Source organism: Caretta caretta, chromosome 1 (genome assembly GCF_965140235.1).
Source record: "Caretta caretta isolate rCarCar2 chromosome 1, rCarCar1.hap1, whole genome shotgun sequence".
Classification (NCBI taxonomy): domain Eukaryota; kingdom Metazoa; phylum Chordata; order Testudines; family Cheloniidae; genus Caretta; species Caretta caretta.
The window spans coordinates 173,237,114-173,251,124 of record NC_134206.1 but is presented as its reverse complement, the minus strand read 5'-3'; the positions used below and the strand labels follow the sequence as shown (position 1 = coordinate 173,251,124).

At 38.6% G+C, this 14,011-nt stretch overlaps 1 protein-coding gene across 1 annotated transcript in view; it reads left to right on the top strand.

Annotated features, from left to right (window-relative positions):
- NCAM2 (neural cell adhesion molecule 2) overlaps positions 1-13,243 on the top strand; it is a 551,141-nt gene extending 537,898 nt beyond the window's left edge. The window contains exon 18 of the mRNA XM_048868296.2: positions 5,655-13,243. Within this exon, the coding sequence (XP_048724253.2) occupies positions 5,655-5,766 (112 nt within the window). The 3' untranslated portion in view covers positions 5,767-13,243. The remainder of the gene's footprint in view (positions 1-5,654) is intronic.
- The last annotated feature ends 768 nt before the right edge of the window (positions 13,244-14,011 follow it).

The window sequence follows — 14,011 nt, the reverse complement described above, 5'->3', positions numbered from 1 at the left end:
TGAGGTAGCTACAGACTCAGGACAGCGATGGAGCCAAAACTAATGATAACTGCAGAGTAGCAGCAGACAGCCAGCACATCCAGAGAGAGACTGGGCCACAGCCAGGACAAAAAGGATATAGAAGAGCCTCAGCCATAAGCTCACTTCATACAGGAGAGTCACAAGAATTGAGGTATATGAATAACAGGACCAACAGGACACAATCCAACAGAATGCAAGCAGCATCAGGAAGCAAGTTCCCTGCCAACAGCAGTAACGCAAACCAGTGGGAGACTGGTTTGAAAACCAGCCAGCTTGAAGGACTATGAAGCCTAACAGGCTGTAATGGACTGGCAGTAAAGGACATGTCCCTAGGGTGCGTTCTGTACTAATAACCTCTGGCCCAAGCAAATCAGCACATGCTTGCACAAAAGCACAACAACAAATCTTAAAAGATGTAGCAACAGGCATGGAACTTGAAGGAAGGAGCCCAGGGTACAGAAAGGAAGAGTTTGAGGAATCACCTAGAACCTAGTCAGTCATGGTTATAATGCTAGCTGCAGGTACAATATCCCTCCAAATAGTTATCTCAGTAAAGAGTCAGTTTAATTTAAAAAACATGCAGTCCTTTCATGTTATTACCCAGCACAGAGCACATGAAATATGCACCCGCCCTATGCTAACTGGGTATTTCCTAATCCTCAGGTAGTCAGCTAATCAGGCTTTCCAACCGCTTTGTGGCTACAGACCAGCACAAAGCAATCATAGCAGGGTCCAGGATAAAAGTGTTAATGCTAGGCAGTTCAAAGTCTAGTGTATGGTGATGGAAAAGGCTCAGATTACACTCTTCTCTGTACACAAGTACCCTGGTTCTCAAGGAGGAAAGTGTTGCAAATAGAGTTTGGGCTGCACAAAGAAATCAAAGTCTTGTTCTAGTAAAATCACTTTATAGAATGACAAAAGCTAGTTGTCAAAGTCAGAGTACTTGGCAGATATGTTTTCTCCTGAATGATCTTAATATAAGTATGTAGGGCAAATGCTTCACTATTTTTGACTGAGTGGAGGGGAAATAATAACATTTAAAAACCTTGTGGGGGGAATGGGCCGAGAATCACAGCCTAGTTTCATTCTGTCTTGAAATCATTTTTTCCAAAGATTATAAAGATGTAATTTGTCATCTACAAAAGAAATCCTAATTGAATATTGAACCAAGATGAAATTAAAATTTGCAGAATACTTTGTACATAGTGAGAGGGATAAGAAAGGTTTGAGCACAGTTAGCATTGAGATATTGCAGATCCTGATATCCTCATGGGATTTGAGACCAAATTTATTGAATTTAATATGTGATACCAGCTGTAAAAACCCAATTGCACTGTTTTCCATTGGTTGATATTGGAGTTGTGCCGAGGTTGACCTCTCTCACTAATAAGGCAAGGAACTACTTACTTCGACACACAATCATATGTCTTTGTGAGCTAGTATTGTCATCAGTCACATGAAAAGTTATTAAGCCATGGTATTTGAATAGGTTTGGGATTGAAAATGGGTCACAGCTGACTCTTAATTCAGTTATGCACCACCAGGATAAAGACATAACAATGGCCATACTGGGTCAAACCAATGGTCCATTTAGCCCAGTATCCTGTCTTCCGACAGTGACCAGTGCCAGATGTTTCAAAGGGAATTAACAGAACAGGGCAATTATTGAGTGACACATCACCTGTTGTCCCATCCCAGCTCCTTGCAGTCAGAGGCTTAGGGATACCCAGAGCATGGGGTTGCATCCCTGAGCAGCTTGGCTAATAGTCATTGATGAACCTCGCCTCCATGAATTTACCTAATTCTTGTGTAAACCAAATTGCTCTCACAATATTCCCTGGCAATGAGTTTCACAGGTTGACTGTGTGTGAAGAAGTACTTCCTTTTCTTTGTTTTAAACCTGCTGCCTATTAATTTCATCAGATGACCCCTGGTTCTTGTGTTATGTGAAGTGGTAAATAACACTTTCTTATTCACTTTCTCCACACCCATGATGATTTTATAGACTTCTATCCTATCCCCCCTTTGTTGTATTTTTTCCAAGCTGAACAGTCCCATTCTTTTAAATCTCTCCTCACAGGGAAGATGTTCCATATCCCTAATAATTCTTGTTGCCCCAATCTCTACTTTTTTCCAATTCTAATATCTTTTTTGAGATGGGGTGAACTGCATGCAGAACTGCATGCAATATTCAATATCATGGATATAAAGCATTATGATATTTACAGTCTTCTTATCTATCCTATTCCTAATGGTTCATAACATTGTTAGCATTTTTTATTGCCAATACACATTGTTCTCATGTTTTCAGAGAACTATCTACAATGACTCCAAGATCTTTCTTGAGTGGTAACAGCTAATTTAGACACCATCTTTCTGTAGGTATAGTTGGTATTTATATTTTTCAATGTGCATTACTTTGCATTTATCAACACTGAATTTCTTCTGCCATTTTGCTGCCCAGTCATCCATTTTTTGTAACCCCTTTATAACTCTTCATAGTTAGCTTTGGACTTAACTGTCTTGAGCAATTTTGTATCATCTGCAAACTTTGCCATCTCACTGTTGAACCCGTTTTCCAGATCTTTTATGATTATGTTAAACAGCACAGGTCCTAGTACAGATCTTTGGGAGACTCACTTTTTACCTCTCTACACTGTGAAAATGGACCATTTATTCCTACCCTCTGTTTCCTGTCTTTTAACCAGTTACTTATCCATGAGAGGACCTTTCCTCTTATCCTATGGCTGCTTACTTTGCTTAAGAGCCTTTGGCGAGTGACCTTTTTAAAACCTTTCTGAAATATTCAAAAATAAGCAAGCGCAAACTTCTAATTCAAGAACTAACTAATTAAATGTTACAATTGTAGTTACTTTGTGAAAAGTGAAGTGTACTTCATTTTATTTTTGTAATATGAATGCAATAACACATGCAACATGACCATTGCGTGTATATTAATATTGGAATATAATTTGCCATACCAATGGGTCATTTGTGATGGATGGGTTACAGTCCTGAAATAGTTGAAAACTATTGTTCTGTAATTCTATCTCCCTAGTATTGGTAATACCTTTGGAATTACACAGTTAAGGCCTGATCCAAAGCCCAGTGAAGTAAATGAGTCTTTTTATGACTGTTACACAGGTAGCATTATTTAGTTATCTAAGGAAACCGAAAAATTATTACAGATAGCCATGGGCTTTTTGTCATCACAGTAGGTTGCAAGCCCAGAAAACAAGTTAACAATTGCTTTCTACTTTTGTCTCATGTTAATTCAAGTAAAAGCATTTGAATTCAAATGGGAAAAATATGAATTCTGGCAAATACAAATTAACATTTGAATGTAATTTAAGGCATACAGGAAAACTCCAAACCAACAAAAAATATTGCCTGCACTTAAAATAAAATTAAACGTTGTCAATATCTTGTGAGATTTTATTAAACTGATTACAACTGGAGTTGTGGGTTTTTTTAAAGTATATATCAAACCTAAAAAAAAAAAAGCTTAAGACTTTGAAGTCAAAGAAGGGGTTCTTTAGATTTGTCAAGTGTTCTGTTTCTTTCTTTCTCCTTTGTAATTAAAGCCATTCTTCAGTCTTCTCATGCTGATCTTTAAAAACGTGACTATCTGGAGTTCATTTCCCTACATTCATGGTGTCACAGGAACTTTTCTATTTGAAGTAGTTTGAAATTGTTAGTGACCTGCTCCAAGCCTACTACTTGTGCATAGTCAGCTTCTATTTAATATCTCACCTAATCCATCTGTCTGTTGCCCAATCACTTGTGTTTTGAGGCATTTCCTTTCCTTCAGCTTCTCAAAAATTATTTTAGATTTTCATCTTCAAAATCACAAATCCCCTCCTTGTCTTGTCTTTATTGTCTTTCAGGTAGTTTGTGCTCATTGTTTAACCTTTTGATAAACTGTTTTTTTCTTGTTCATTCAGCAAGTCTAAATTTCATAAAACCAGGGATTGGGGGATTAGTTTTTCTTTATTAATATTAGATACTGTGATTATAAGGTTTTCCTAAGAGGGTCTTCAAACAGGCTTTGAACTTTACCTTGATGCCCCTAGTACAATGCACTCTAGACTAAAGAGTTTAGCAATTTTCTTGAATAAAATCAGATGTCTCATGTTCTCTGTTTAAAAAAAAAAAATCTTTTCTGTAGATTAAGGAAAGGAATTTAAAAATTGTTTAGCATTTTCTGAACTCTTACTCCATTGGAATCACTAGTGAAGCAACGCCAATGCATTGTTAGGTCAGCCGTGAATGCTTTGGAAAATCCCATCCTGAAGGTCTACATGCCTAGCTTTCATCAATGGGAGAAGTGACGGTGATCAATGTTTGTGTTTTGTGCTTGAAGATTTGAGTAGTCAGTCATCCTGAAGAGATACTGTTAATTAAAACAAGCTTGATATAATGAACAGACTTGTAATGATGACTCAAGTTTCCATTTCCCTTTTTAATATAGCATACATGATCAGTCACAAGATCAACCCCCCCCCCCAAGATAAATCTAATTCTTCTATAAAATCAAGTTTGATTTAGCAAAAATGTTTGATCTAGGTCTGCCCCTTTTCAGAAAAGCACTTAAGCATGTGTTTAGGTCCCATCGAGCATTTGCTTAAGTGCTTTGCTGAATCAGGGCCTTGGTCAGCTTTCTGGTGTTTCCTTCCATTTTCTGAAACTTCCTAAATAAACTCTGTCTGTCAGATCTTTTTACACTTGCTCTCTTCTTGTGATAGGTGATATCCTGATCCTACTGAAGTCAATGCAAATTTTGCTATTGACTTCAATGGGGCCAGGATTTCACTCTCTGGATGTAAGGGCATGAAAGACTTCTATATCATCTAAGAATATTGGGTTTTTTTAACAAATGCACAACTTATTTCTGAATCTTTGTTTGGATTAATGAGAAATATCTTAATCCACTGGTTGTACGGGATCAGATTCATACCTATCTCAGGCTACCACACAGGGAGGTAACAGTGCACATGACACTCCTTCATCCACCTGCATAGGTGCTGACTCCTGGCTGGAACACCTACAGGAAAAAAATGGTGGGTGCTGAGCAACCACCGGCAGCCCCCCATCAGAACCTCCCTCCCCTGCGTCTCATGCCTACCAGCAAGCAGCTCAGTGCTTCTTACTCCCTCCCTGAACCTCCCGTCCACTGCAATCAGCTATTTTGCAGCACGCAGGAGGCTCTGCGGGGGGAGGGGGCGGGTGCAAGGATGCAACGAGCTCAGGGGAGGGGGTGGGACAGGGAAGGAAGAGGTGGGGTGGGGGCAGGGCAGGGTGGGAAGAGGTGGGTGGGGTGAGGCCTTGGTGGAGTGGGGGCAGGGGCTGGAGCAGATCCAGGGGTGAGCACCCCCCGGCACATTGTAAAGTCAGTGCCTGTGTCCACATGAACTAGCTACCTGCATTGCAGGGAGCAGCCTCCACAATTTAGCCCTTAGAGGCTTTATATGAATAGATACTGCACTTATATTTTCTTTAAAAAACAGTTTGGTGCTTATAATTTAGTTCTTTATATGTATATAACTCTACAGATAACAGATATAATTGTTCTTTAAAAAAACAGTTTGTTGCATTATTTTAAGTAAATCATGGCTTTTTCTCATTTCTCTCAGGAAACTGCCACTAAAAGAAGAAAATGGGAAAGAAGCTTTAAATCCAGAAACTATAGAAATCAAAGTTTCTAATGACATCATCCAGTCAAAAGAAGATGATAGCAAAGCATAAAAAGATGACCTCAGCTGTCTGAAAAAAGTATTTGGATTGGAGTAACCCTTTGACCAAAACTCTACAGCTGACCTTAATTTCTTGGGCAACTTAAGCTTGGAATAGTTAGTACACGTGTACATATGATCAAACTACTTCTGTCTACAGTACCTCTCTATTTTGTTTTGTTAATGTTTTAGTATGTAGTCCTTGCTGACCACAGTCCCTTGGTATCAATTTGAATCTGCAGAAAAAGTACTGTAATTTATTACATTACAAAGGTGATCTATTTATAAAACCACTTTTACCAAGCTACCCCCAGCCACAGACAATACAACAAATAGCTCCACATCCTACAATGCAAGCTAAACACATGAAAGAAAGTGCCATGTACTCCTGTATTTGTTTCCACTGGTAATAGAACAAAAGGTTGAGGTGGCCTTTAAAAGAAGAAGGGGGGAAATATCAATCTCAGTATGAAACTTGAGAGAGGGCTGGCAAAAGTTGAATAGCCACCTTGGCTGTATTTTATCATTTGACACAAAATAGAAAGACTATTAGATGGTGACAGACCTGCACATTGTTTTTTAAATATAGTACAAGGGTAATAAACATATTGTACAGATTTAAAACAAAATATTTTGCAGAAAAAAAATTGGTCTCGTCTAAACTATATGAGTGTTTGACTCTGAAAGGCTACTCAGTTTTCAGATATTCTGTGTTAATGTTTGGGAGATCATGTGTGAACTAAAATGTGGAAACATGTTTTTTTGTGTGAAAAGAAAACTGATTTATGATAGCTTTTGGCTTCAAGTGAAATCTTAAAATAAACATGAGCTCAACTTAGTTGCCTCCATGTACTTATAGATATATATATATCAGTCCTTCTTAGTTTTAACCACCTACTCAAGGAATAAAGTATTGCATTTCAGTATAACAAAGGAGTTGTTCATCCCAACCCAGTAGGTATGTTGTTAAACAGTTGTCCTTAACACAGCACTTGTTTTGTAGCATAGGAATAATAATTGCATATCCTTTGTATTATAAAAAAACCACATCAAGAAAGGAGGAAGAGAAGAACTTTGACTAAATGGTTAAGAACATTATAAAATTATTAAATTTGTGGTATCCAATAGTCTAAATATTTTTAAGCTCCACAGTCTCCAAGACAATCACTTTTACTTATGCTGGTTGTGATAGCTATGAACTATTATGATCAGATAATCTTCTTCCTTTGGTGAAAAATTAATCCTCCTCTACTGACAATGGATTTTTCATTATTACCAGTTGGAGGAATAACATTTTGTGCCCAGTCCAGCCCTCAGCATCCATCATCTTCTATACTAATCAAGCCTTGACTTTGGAAGAGGCAGACATAGTCAACAAATGACCACTAACTAAAATATCTGCTCTTCAGGGGCAAGTTGTGGATCATCCCATTGTAGAACTGCTCCATAACTGAATACAGATCTGTTATATGAAGGTTTAACTCTACTCAGTGGAGTGACACCCACGTAACCTACATCTAAATTTGGTTCATAGTCTTAGTACTTTGGTTGTCCATTCTCTAGGAGAAGATCATGTAACTTTTAATTGATATGGTCATCGTGGCCAGGCAGATGACTTTGTAGTCAACTATGATAAAAAGAATTGTGGGAAATTACCTGTAAGTTGGGAGAATTATTATTTAGTGTCCCAACTCATCTAAACACTAATGTGTTTAATGGAGCTCTTGCTGCAGATGTGCTGAAATTCATGGCCCCTGGCTTCGTTTCCTTGGGTTGCTTCTAAAATTGACATATTAGTCAAGAAGAACCCAACAATTTTGTGATTTTTTTTTAAATCCTTCTTGGCCATCATCTAGGGAAGAATGCACAATGAGTCAAGATATCAGGGCAGACGGTTGGTATGGTTGGGGAAATAGGTTAAACAGAATCATGAGACAATAATGGGGTAGTGGAGGTAGCACTGGAATACAGAGGCTGTGAAAGATGATCTATGATTCTGCTGCAAGTCTGTTACTTATAATGCTCAGCCAATGCCTCTGGGTTAAGGTAAGCTGAAGGGGTGGCTCCTCAGAAGCCTGCCTTGTTGCTCCCATGCACTGAGCAGGTAGCAGCACAATTACCCTGCTAATTTTCTCCTTCGTGTCTTTCTCAAACTGAGCAGTCAGTGAGAATCCTTAGTAAAGTGAGTGGGGCTGGCCCCTAATCTGTAATTGACAGACCACTCCCCATACAGAATACATACATGCAGCTGGAGCTTCTCCCACTGGCAAAAATGCTCAGCGCCAGAGACCTTTCCACTGAAGCCCTTTTTTTGTGTGAGTGTGTAACCAAACAGTATCCTGGACCATTCAGATAGCTTGAGGTAAAGGAAGGGGAAACGCACTGTTCAAGCAATTGTAGAAGAGTAGGCTGGTGGGGCACAAGCATCGAGGGATGGAGCAGGGAGGAAAATAGTCAGTTAATCCTCTTGGTGGGACAGTCATTTGTGTATTCCACCTTCTACACTGTCACCTTCCCCAACAGTAGTTTCTCCAGGCTCATCAAGGAAGTAGGGAATTCCATTCCCTTCATGCGTCTGCCATTAGAGTGCCAGATCCCGTCACTCTCATAGAATCATAGGATATCAGGGTTGGAAGGGACCTCAGGAGGTCATCTAGTCCAGCCCCCTGCTCAAAGCAGGACCAGTCCCCAATTTTTGCCCCAGATCCCTAAATGGCCCCCTCAGGGATTGAACTCACAACCCTAGGTTTAGCAGGCCAATGCTCAAACCACTGAGCTATCCCTCCTCCCTCTCACTTATGCTAAGGAAAACCTCACTATACAAATAATCCAGTGTGAAACAAATGGGATGATTCACACAATAAGGTACATTTGCACTGTAAGCAAGGGTGGCAGAATCCAGGCCAGACTATAGTTGCTTGCCAAGGGATTATTTCCCTCTGAATCTTGTTAGTGGCTTCTGTGGCTGCAAACCCCAGGATGTTTCTTTGGTTCTTCATCTGTGGAGGCAATTTTTGCTTGGATATGGATCTAAATTGCAGGGAGAGAAGTAAGGGGGGAAAACAAGTGCAAAGGGATTTGAAAATCTAAAAGTTCTATACAGCATGTTTATTATTACTAGGATTGTACAACTCTTTAAAAATTAAAACAAAAACAAAACCCCACCCTACAAATATATTTTGTTGTTCAGTATATTAATAGGAGCTAAAGCATGTCTGAGTACACTACATTACAAATTAACTGGTATTCCCAGAAGTATTTATTTTTCCTGAAGTTATGTCTCTTGCCCGGGGTGCTGTGTGATGGTCTGAGAATCAGATGGAGCTAAATTAGTGATAGACTATTCCAAGTGTACTCTTTGATTTGAAGATTAATAGGTTTTCTCTTGCTCTCGTCATCGATGCCATGCAGGTGAAGGGCAAACCTATAACTGTTTTTTTACATTATGAAAGAATGTGCTGAAATATCTCTCTTTGCTAATGTTTCCGAATGAGGGCAGCTTGTAGTTTAAATTGTAAGATATGTGTAGAACTGGAATAACAGCCTTTCTTTGTTTTTCTTTCTTATTATAGACTGAAAACATATCTGTATAAATGTCACTTTTACTGTCTGAAAGTAATTTTAAGTGTTAGTATGAAATGTCAGAAGAGTTGACTGAATATAACTATTGGTAAAAGTAACCTGAATTGTTACACTGTTTTAGTTTGGGGAAGGAGGCCAAGAAGTCTCTTAAATTTTTGACAGTTCTTGGCAGATTACATGAAACATGGCAAAGACAATCTCTATTCAACAACAGATAAAGAGAAAAAGAGTGAAAACTGCTTAGATTTTTTTTAAGTAGGAGATGCATTTTGATTTACCACAATATTTTTTTAAAAATTATTTGCGATTATATTTTTGCAATTTATTCTAAAATATATATTATGGAGAGTATTTTTGTTGTTCCTTCCCCCTCACCAATGATTTATTGTTTTTCGTGGGGGCCCCAGAAATATTTACTATTCTGTTGATGCTAATACCTGATGTGATAAAGCTTAATTTATTTAGGCCCTAATCTTTCAAGCTATTTTGCAGGGTGGGCAGACCCTTCACCCATGCAGCACCCCATTGACTTCAGTGGGGATGTGCATAGGCAGAAGGTTCTACTTGCTTGGAACAGTTTGTGGGATCAGGGCCTAGTTTTTATCCTCTTCATAGATATGTACAACTTTAGCATACGACAGTCATGTAGATAGGCTGTTTTGACAACAGTTCATGGCATAGTAAATTTCACTTGACATCTTCAATCTTTGAACTGATGTTTATCTGAAAAGTGGCTTTCTTTTCATGATGGTAATGAAATCGATCAAGTCCTTATTCATTTAAGTGCCAATCATTGAACGGTAATATTACAATCATGTCATTTTTTCCATTTCTCAGAGCAGATAATCAAGATGTATTTGTGCCTTTGAATAGCATGCCACTCTGCTTTATTAAAAAACAAAAAAACAAATCTCCTTCAATAATTTGCCTACTAATTCTGTTTAGAAGATTTGAAATTTTTACATTGATATAATTTCCTCCTCAGAAATGTAAAATGTATCTAAGTTAAGCTGGCAATCATATTTTTCAATTCACTTTAATATTTAAAACCCCAAACCTGTAAAAGATTTGGAGAGGTAGCACTTTTGTTCTAATTTGCTGGAGCCATTGTTAAATGCTTTTGCGGTAGGTAGAGAATGGTGTGTTCAGGATTTAGGTAGGGGAAGGCATTGCCTTGTGTGGGGGTACTCGGACCAAATGCCTCAAGTTGAAGCTTTTTTGAGATTCATCTAGGGATCCTCCACACTGTTATTAGTCCTCCCTTTCCCTCTAAAATGTTAACAGCCCCTTTCAGATCTGAAAGGAACCCTGGAATCTTTCCCCACCATTTTACTTTGAGTAAAACCATTGTGAATGTTACCTGCGGAAATATTCATGGCTTAACTGTCTCTGTTATAGCTGTCTCTGAAAATAACTTATTTATTTAGAGTATTTTCTACAGGTATTGCGTGAAATTCACTCTTGTGTAGAAAACCACAACCAGGCGTATGTACTGTATGAGCCCAGAGACACAAATATTACAAATTGACTTGCAGGGATGTGGAGGGGAATCCCTGTGTAGAAACCCATTGAGTTAAATCTTGGCTTTATTGACATTAATGATAAAAATCCAGTTGACTTCAGTGGGGGCCAGGATTTTTCTATTGATTTCAACGGGCTCTACATGTGTTCATGGCTCTTCCCACTTGAATCACCTTGGAGAATCAGAAGTGAGGGTATGTCTATACTGCAATTAAAAGTTCCCACGGCTGGCCCATGCCAGCTGACTCAGGCTTGCAGGACTTGGGGTAAGGGACTGTTTAATGGCAGTGTAGATTATAGAATCATAGGACTGGAAGGGACCTCTAGAGGTCATCTAGTCCAGTTCCCTGCACTCATGGCAGGACTGAGTATTATCTAGGCCAACCCTGGCAGGTGTTTGTCTAACCTGCTTTTAAAAATCTCCAATGATGGTGATTTCACATCCTCACTAGGCAATTTATTCCAGTGCTTAACCTCCCTGAGAGACAGTTTTTCCTAATGTCCAACCTAAACTGCCCTTGCTGCAATTTAAGCCCATTGCTTCTTTTCCTTGTCAGAGGTTAAGGAGAACAATTTTTCTTGCTCCTCCTTGTAACAATCTTTTATGTTCTTGAAAACTGTTATCATGTCCCCCTCCCAGTCTTCCCTTGTTCGGGCTTGAGCTGGAGTCTGGGCTCTAGGACCCTGGGAAGGGGAAGGGTCCCAGAACTTGGGCTGCAGCTCAAGCTCGAATGTCTACACTGCAAGCTGCTTAGCCAGAGCCCTGTGAGCAGGAGTCAGCTGGCACAGGCCAGCCACAGGTATCTAGTTACAGTGTAGACATACCATTAGGACACACATGGGACTTGTGGTATATCAGCCTTATACTGGCTCTCTTCATAGGGAATTTTTTCCTTATTAGGGTTTAATATTGATCTCAAAATTGCATCACAATTTTATCCCATTCCTTAGCATGTTTTCAAAGTTCGTAAGGAGATGAATAAATGTTTCTCTCTAAGTAACAAATGGTGATTACCTGACTTTGGCAGAAAGGTAAAAGACGTATTCTGGGGGGAGGTTTAAACTCAATTTGGTTTGCTGCAGATGGCAGCAGTGCTAAATGGAAAACTACCATGGTTAAGTCAATATTTCTGTTTTGTTTTTGTTTTTTAACAGTCCTGTAAAAAAAGTCCCTTCACACTTCACTGCAACATTTTTCAGATATTAATATAATTTTAAGGACGCACCTAATCAAATTGATTGCTTTTGGAAAACCACCAAGTTTTAAAGGATTTGCAGAATTTCTACCATACATGTAAATGAGCAATTGATAGAAGATTGGATTGGGCTTGATACAAACTGGAGTCTTTCCACTTACTACAATGGGCTTTGGATCAGGCCCTTTAAAGATTGTAGTTTACCAATGTATCTTTCCTCTTAAAAGATATTGTGAACCCAATGTTGTTTGAATTTCAAACTCGGATTTGCCTTTTCTAGCCCAAGATAATGAAATAAATATGGTCTCCCAAATTTGTATTGACAGATTTTAAATTACAGTTGGGATTGGAGACATGGCAGGATGACCTGATGCAGTGCAAGAAAGCTGACAAAAATAAGGAAAGCCAGAAAAAGAGGCAGCTGGTATAAAGGATTGATCAATCTAGAAGAGGGAGCAGCTGCTAAGATGAGAGGTTGCAGCAAGATAGGGTGGTGGCAGAGAAACTGAGCTGCTAAACCAGAAGAGGCCCCTGAAGAGGTTAGCCCGAATCAGGGGATTTTTGAATTCTGAAAGCTACCGAAGGGAGAACATTAGCCCAGATAGACCCTATAATTTTACCATGTAATTAGGCTATATTTAAAAAATAAAGAAAACTATGGGTGGGAGTGGGGGAGAATAAACCCTCAGAATGTATATAAGTCAGTACAAAAAATAAAACAAAACAGTTTATTCCTTCAGGAAATGTTATTGCTCATGGTATAGAGATCTCGCTACAAATATGTAAATTATTTAGACAAGACTTTAAAAAAAATAGCTTTCCTGCTACAATGAGCACTTGGTATGTATTTTGTATGCTGTGTACAGTATAAGCTAAGGGATACCATATATTGTTTTTGTTATTCCACACGTTGTCAACAGCCCACTTATAGTATATACCATCTGAATTATATATTGATGAGTTAGCTACTACTGGGGCTAGTTTGTTTATTGTTTCAAAATCTTATGTCCCTATGAAATGCTGTATATATATATATCTAAACTGTAAAAATAATAATAATAATAATTAATAATACTGCAAATGTTGAAGTTTTGTATTTATGAAAGACATAGAAAGTATGGCTTAAAGTATATCAATTATTTGTCACTCTTCACCATTTGTATATTAATAGTAAAGATACTTTTACTTTCATGAAGTGTTGCATTTTACATTTATTTTTTTGCTAAGTGTCTATCAGCTAGTGAGGGGCTGATTCTGTAGGCAGGATTAATTCAAGGACATTCACCTTTTCAGAACATTTTAAAGCCTTACAGTATTTTTGAAACAAACCAAAATTGTGTGGTATTGCCAAAAAATAAGATACATGATTTAAGAAATGTCCCAGTAAACTTACAGTGTACGATACTCCTTTTATCTCAAATGTAGCATAGATTAGTATTATTACAGTAACACCAAGAATGGGACCCCTTTGTGTGCTAGGCACATGATAAGAAATAGCCCTGTCCCAAAGAGCATAGGGACAGATTTTTGAAAGTACAGTACTTAGGTACCTAAAGAGGCAGATAGGTGTCTAAGTCTACCAATTAGGCATCACAGGCATTTTCAAACCTGCCGCTAAGCTGCTGCCTAACCCTGGTGCCTGTGATCCCTGCTTTTTGGCCTATTGGCACCTAAAGGTCAGCATCCTAAGCCCCACTGGATCCTAAGCATTGCTGCTACCCCCCTACGAATGACCATGTCTGGAGCTCATACTTAGGAACAGCCATAGACTTAGCCAGAAGTACAGCTGCATCCACCACCACCCAGCCAGGCTCTGATCCTGCAAACACTTAAGCATGTGCTGACTTAATAAATCAATGAGACCATCAACATACGCAAAATTAAGCATCTCTATGTTTGCAGGAACAGGGCCCAAATAGACAAGACAGACAAAGGGGAAAGTATTATTATCTTCATTGC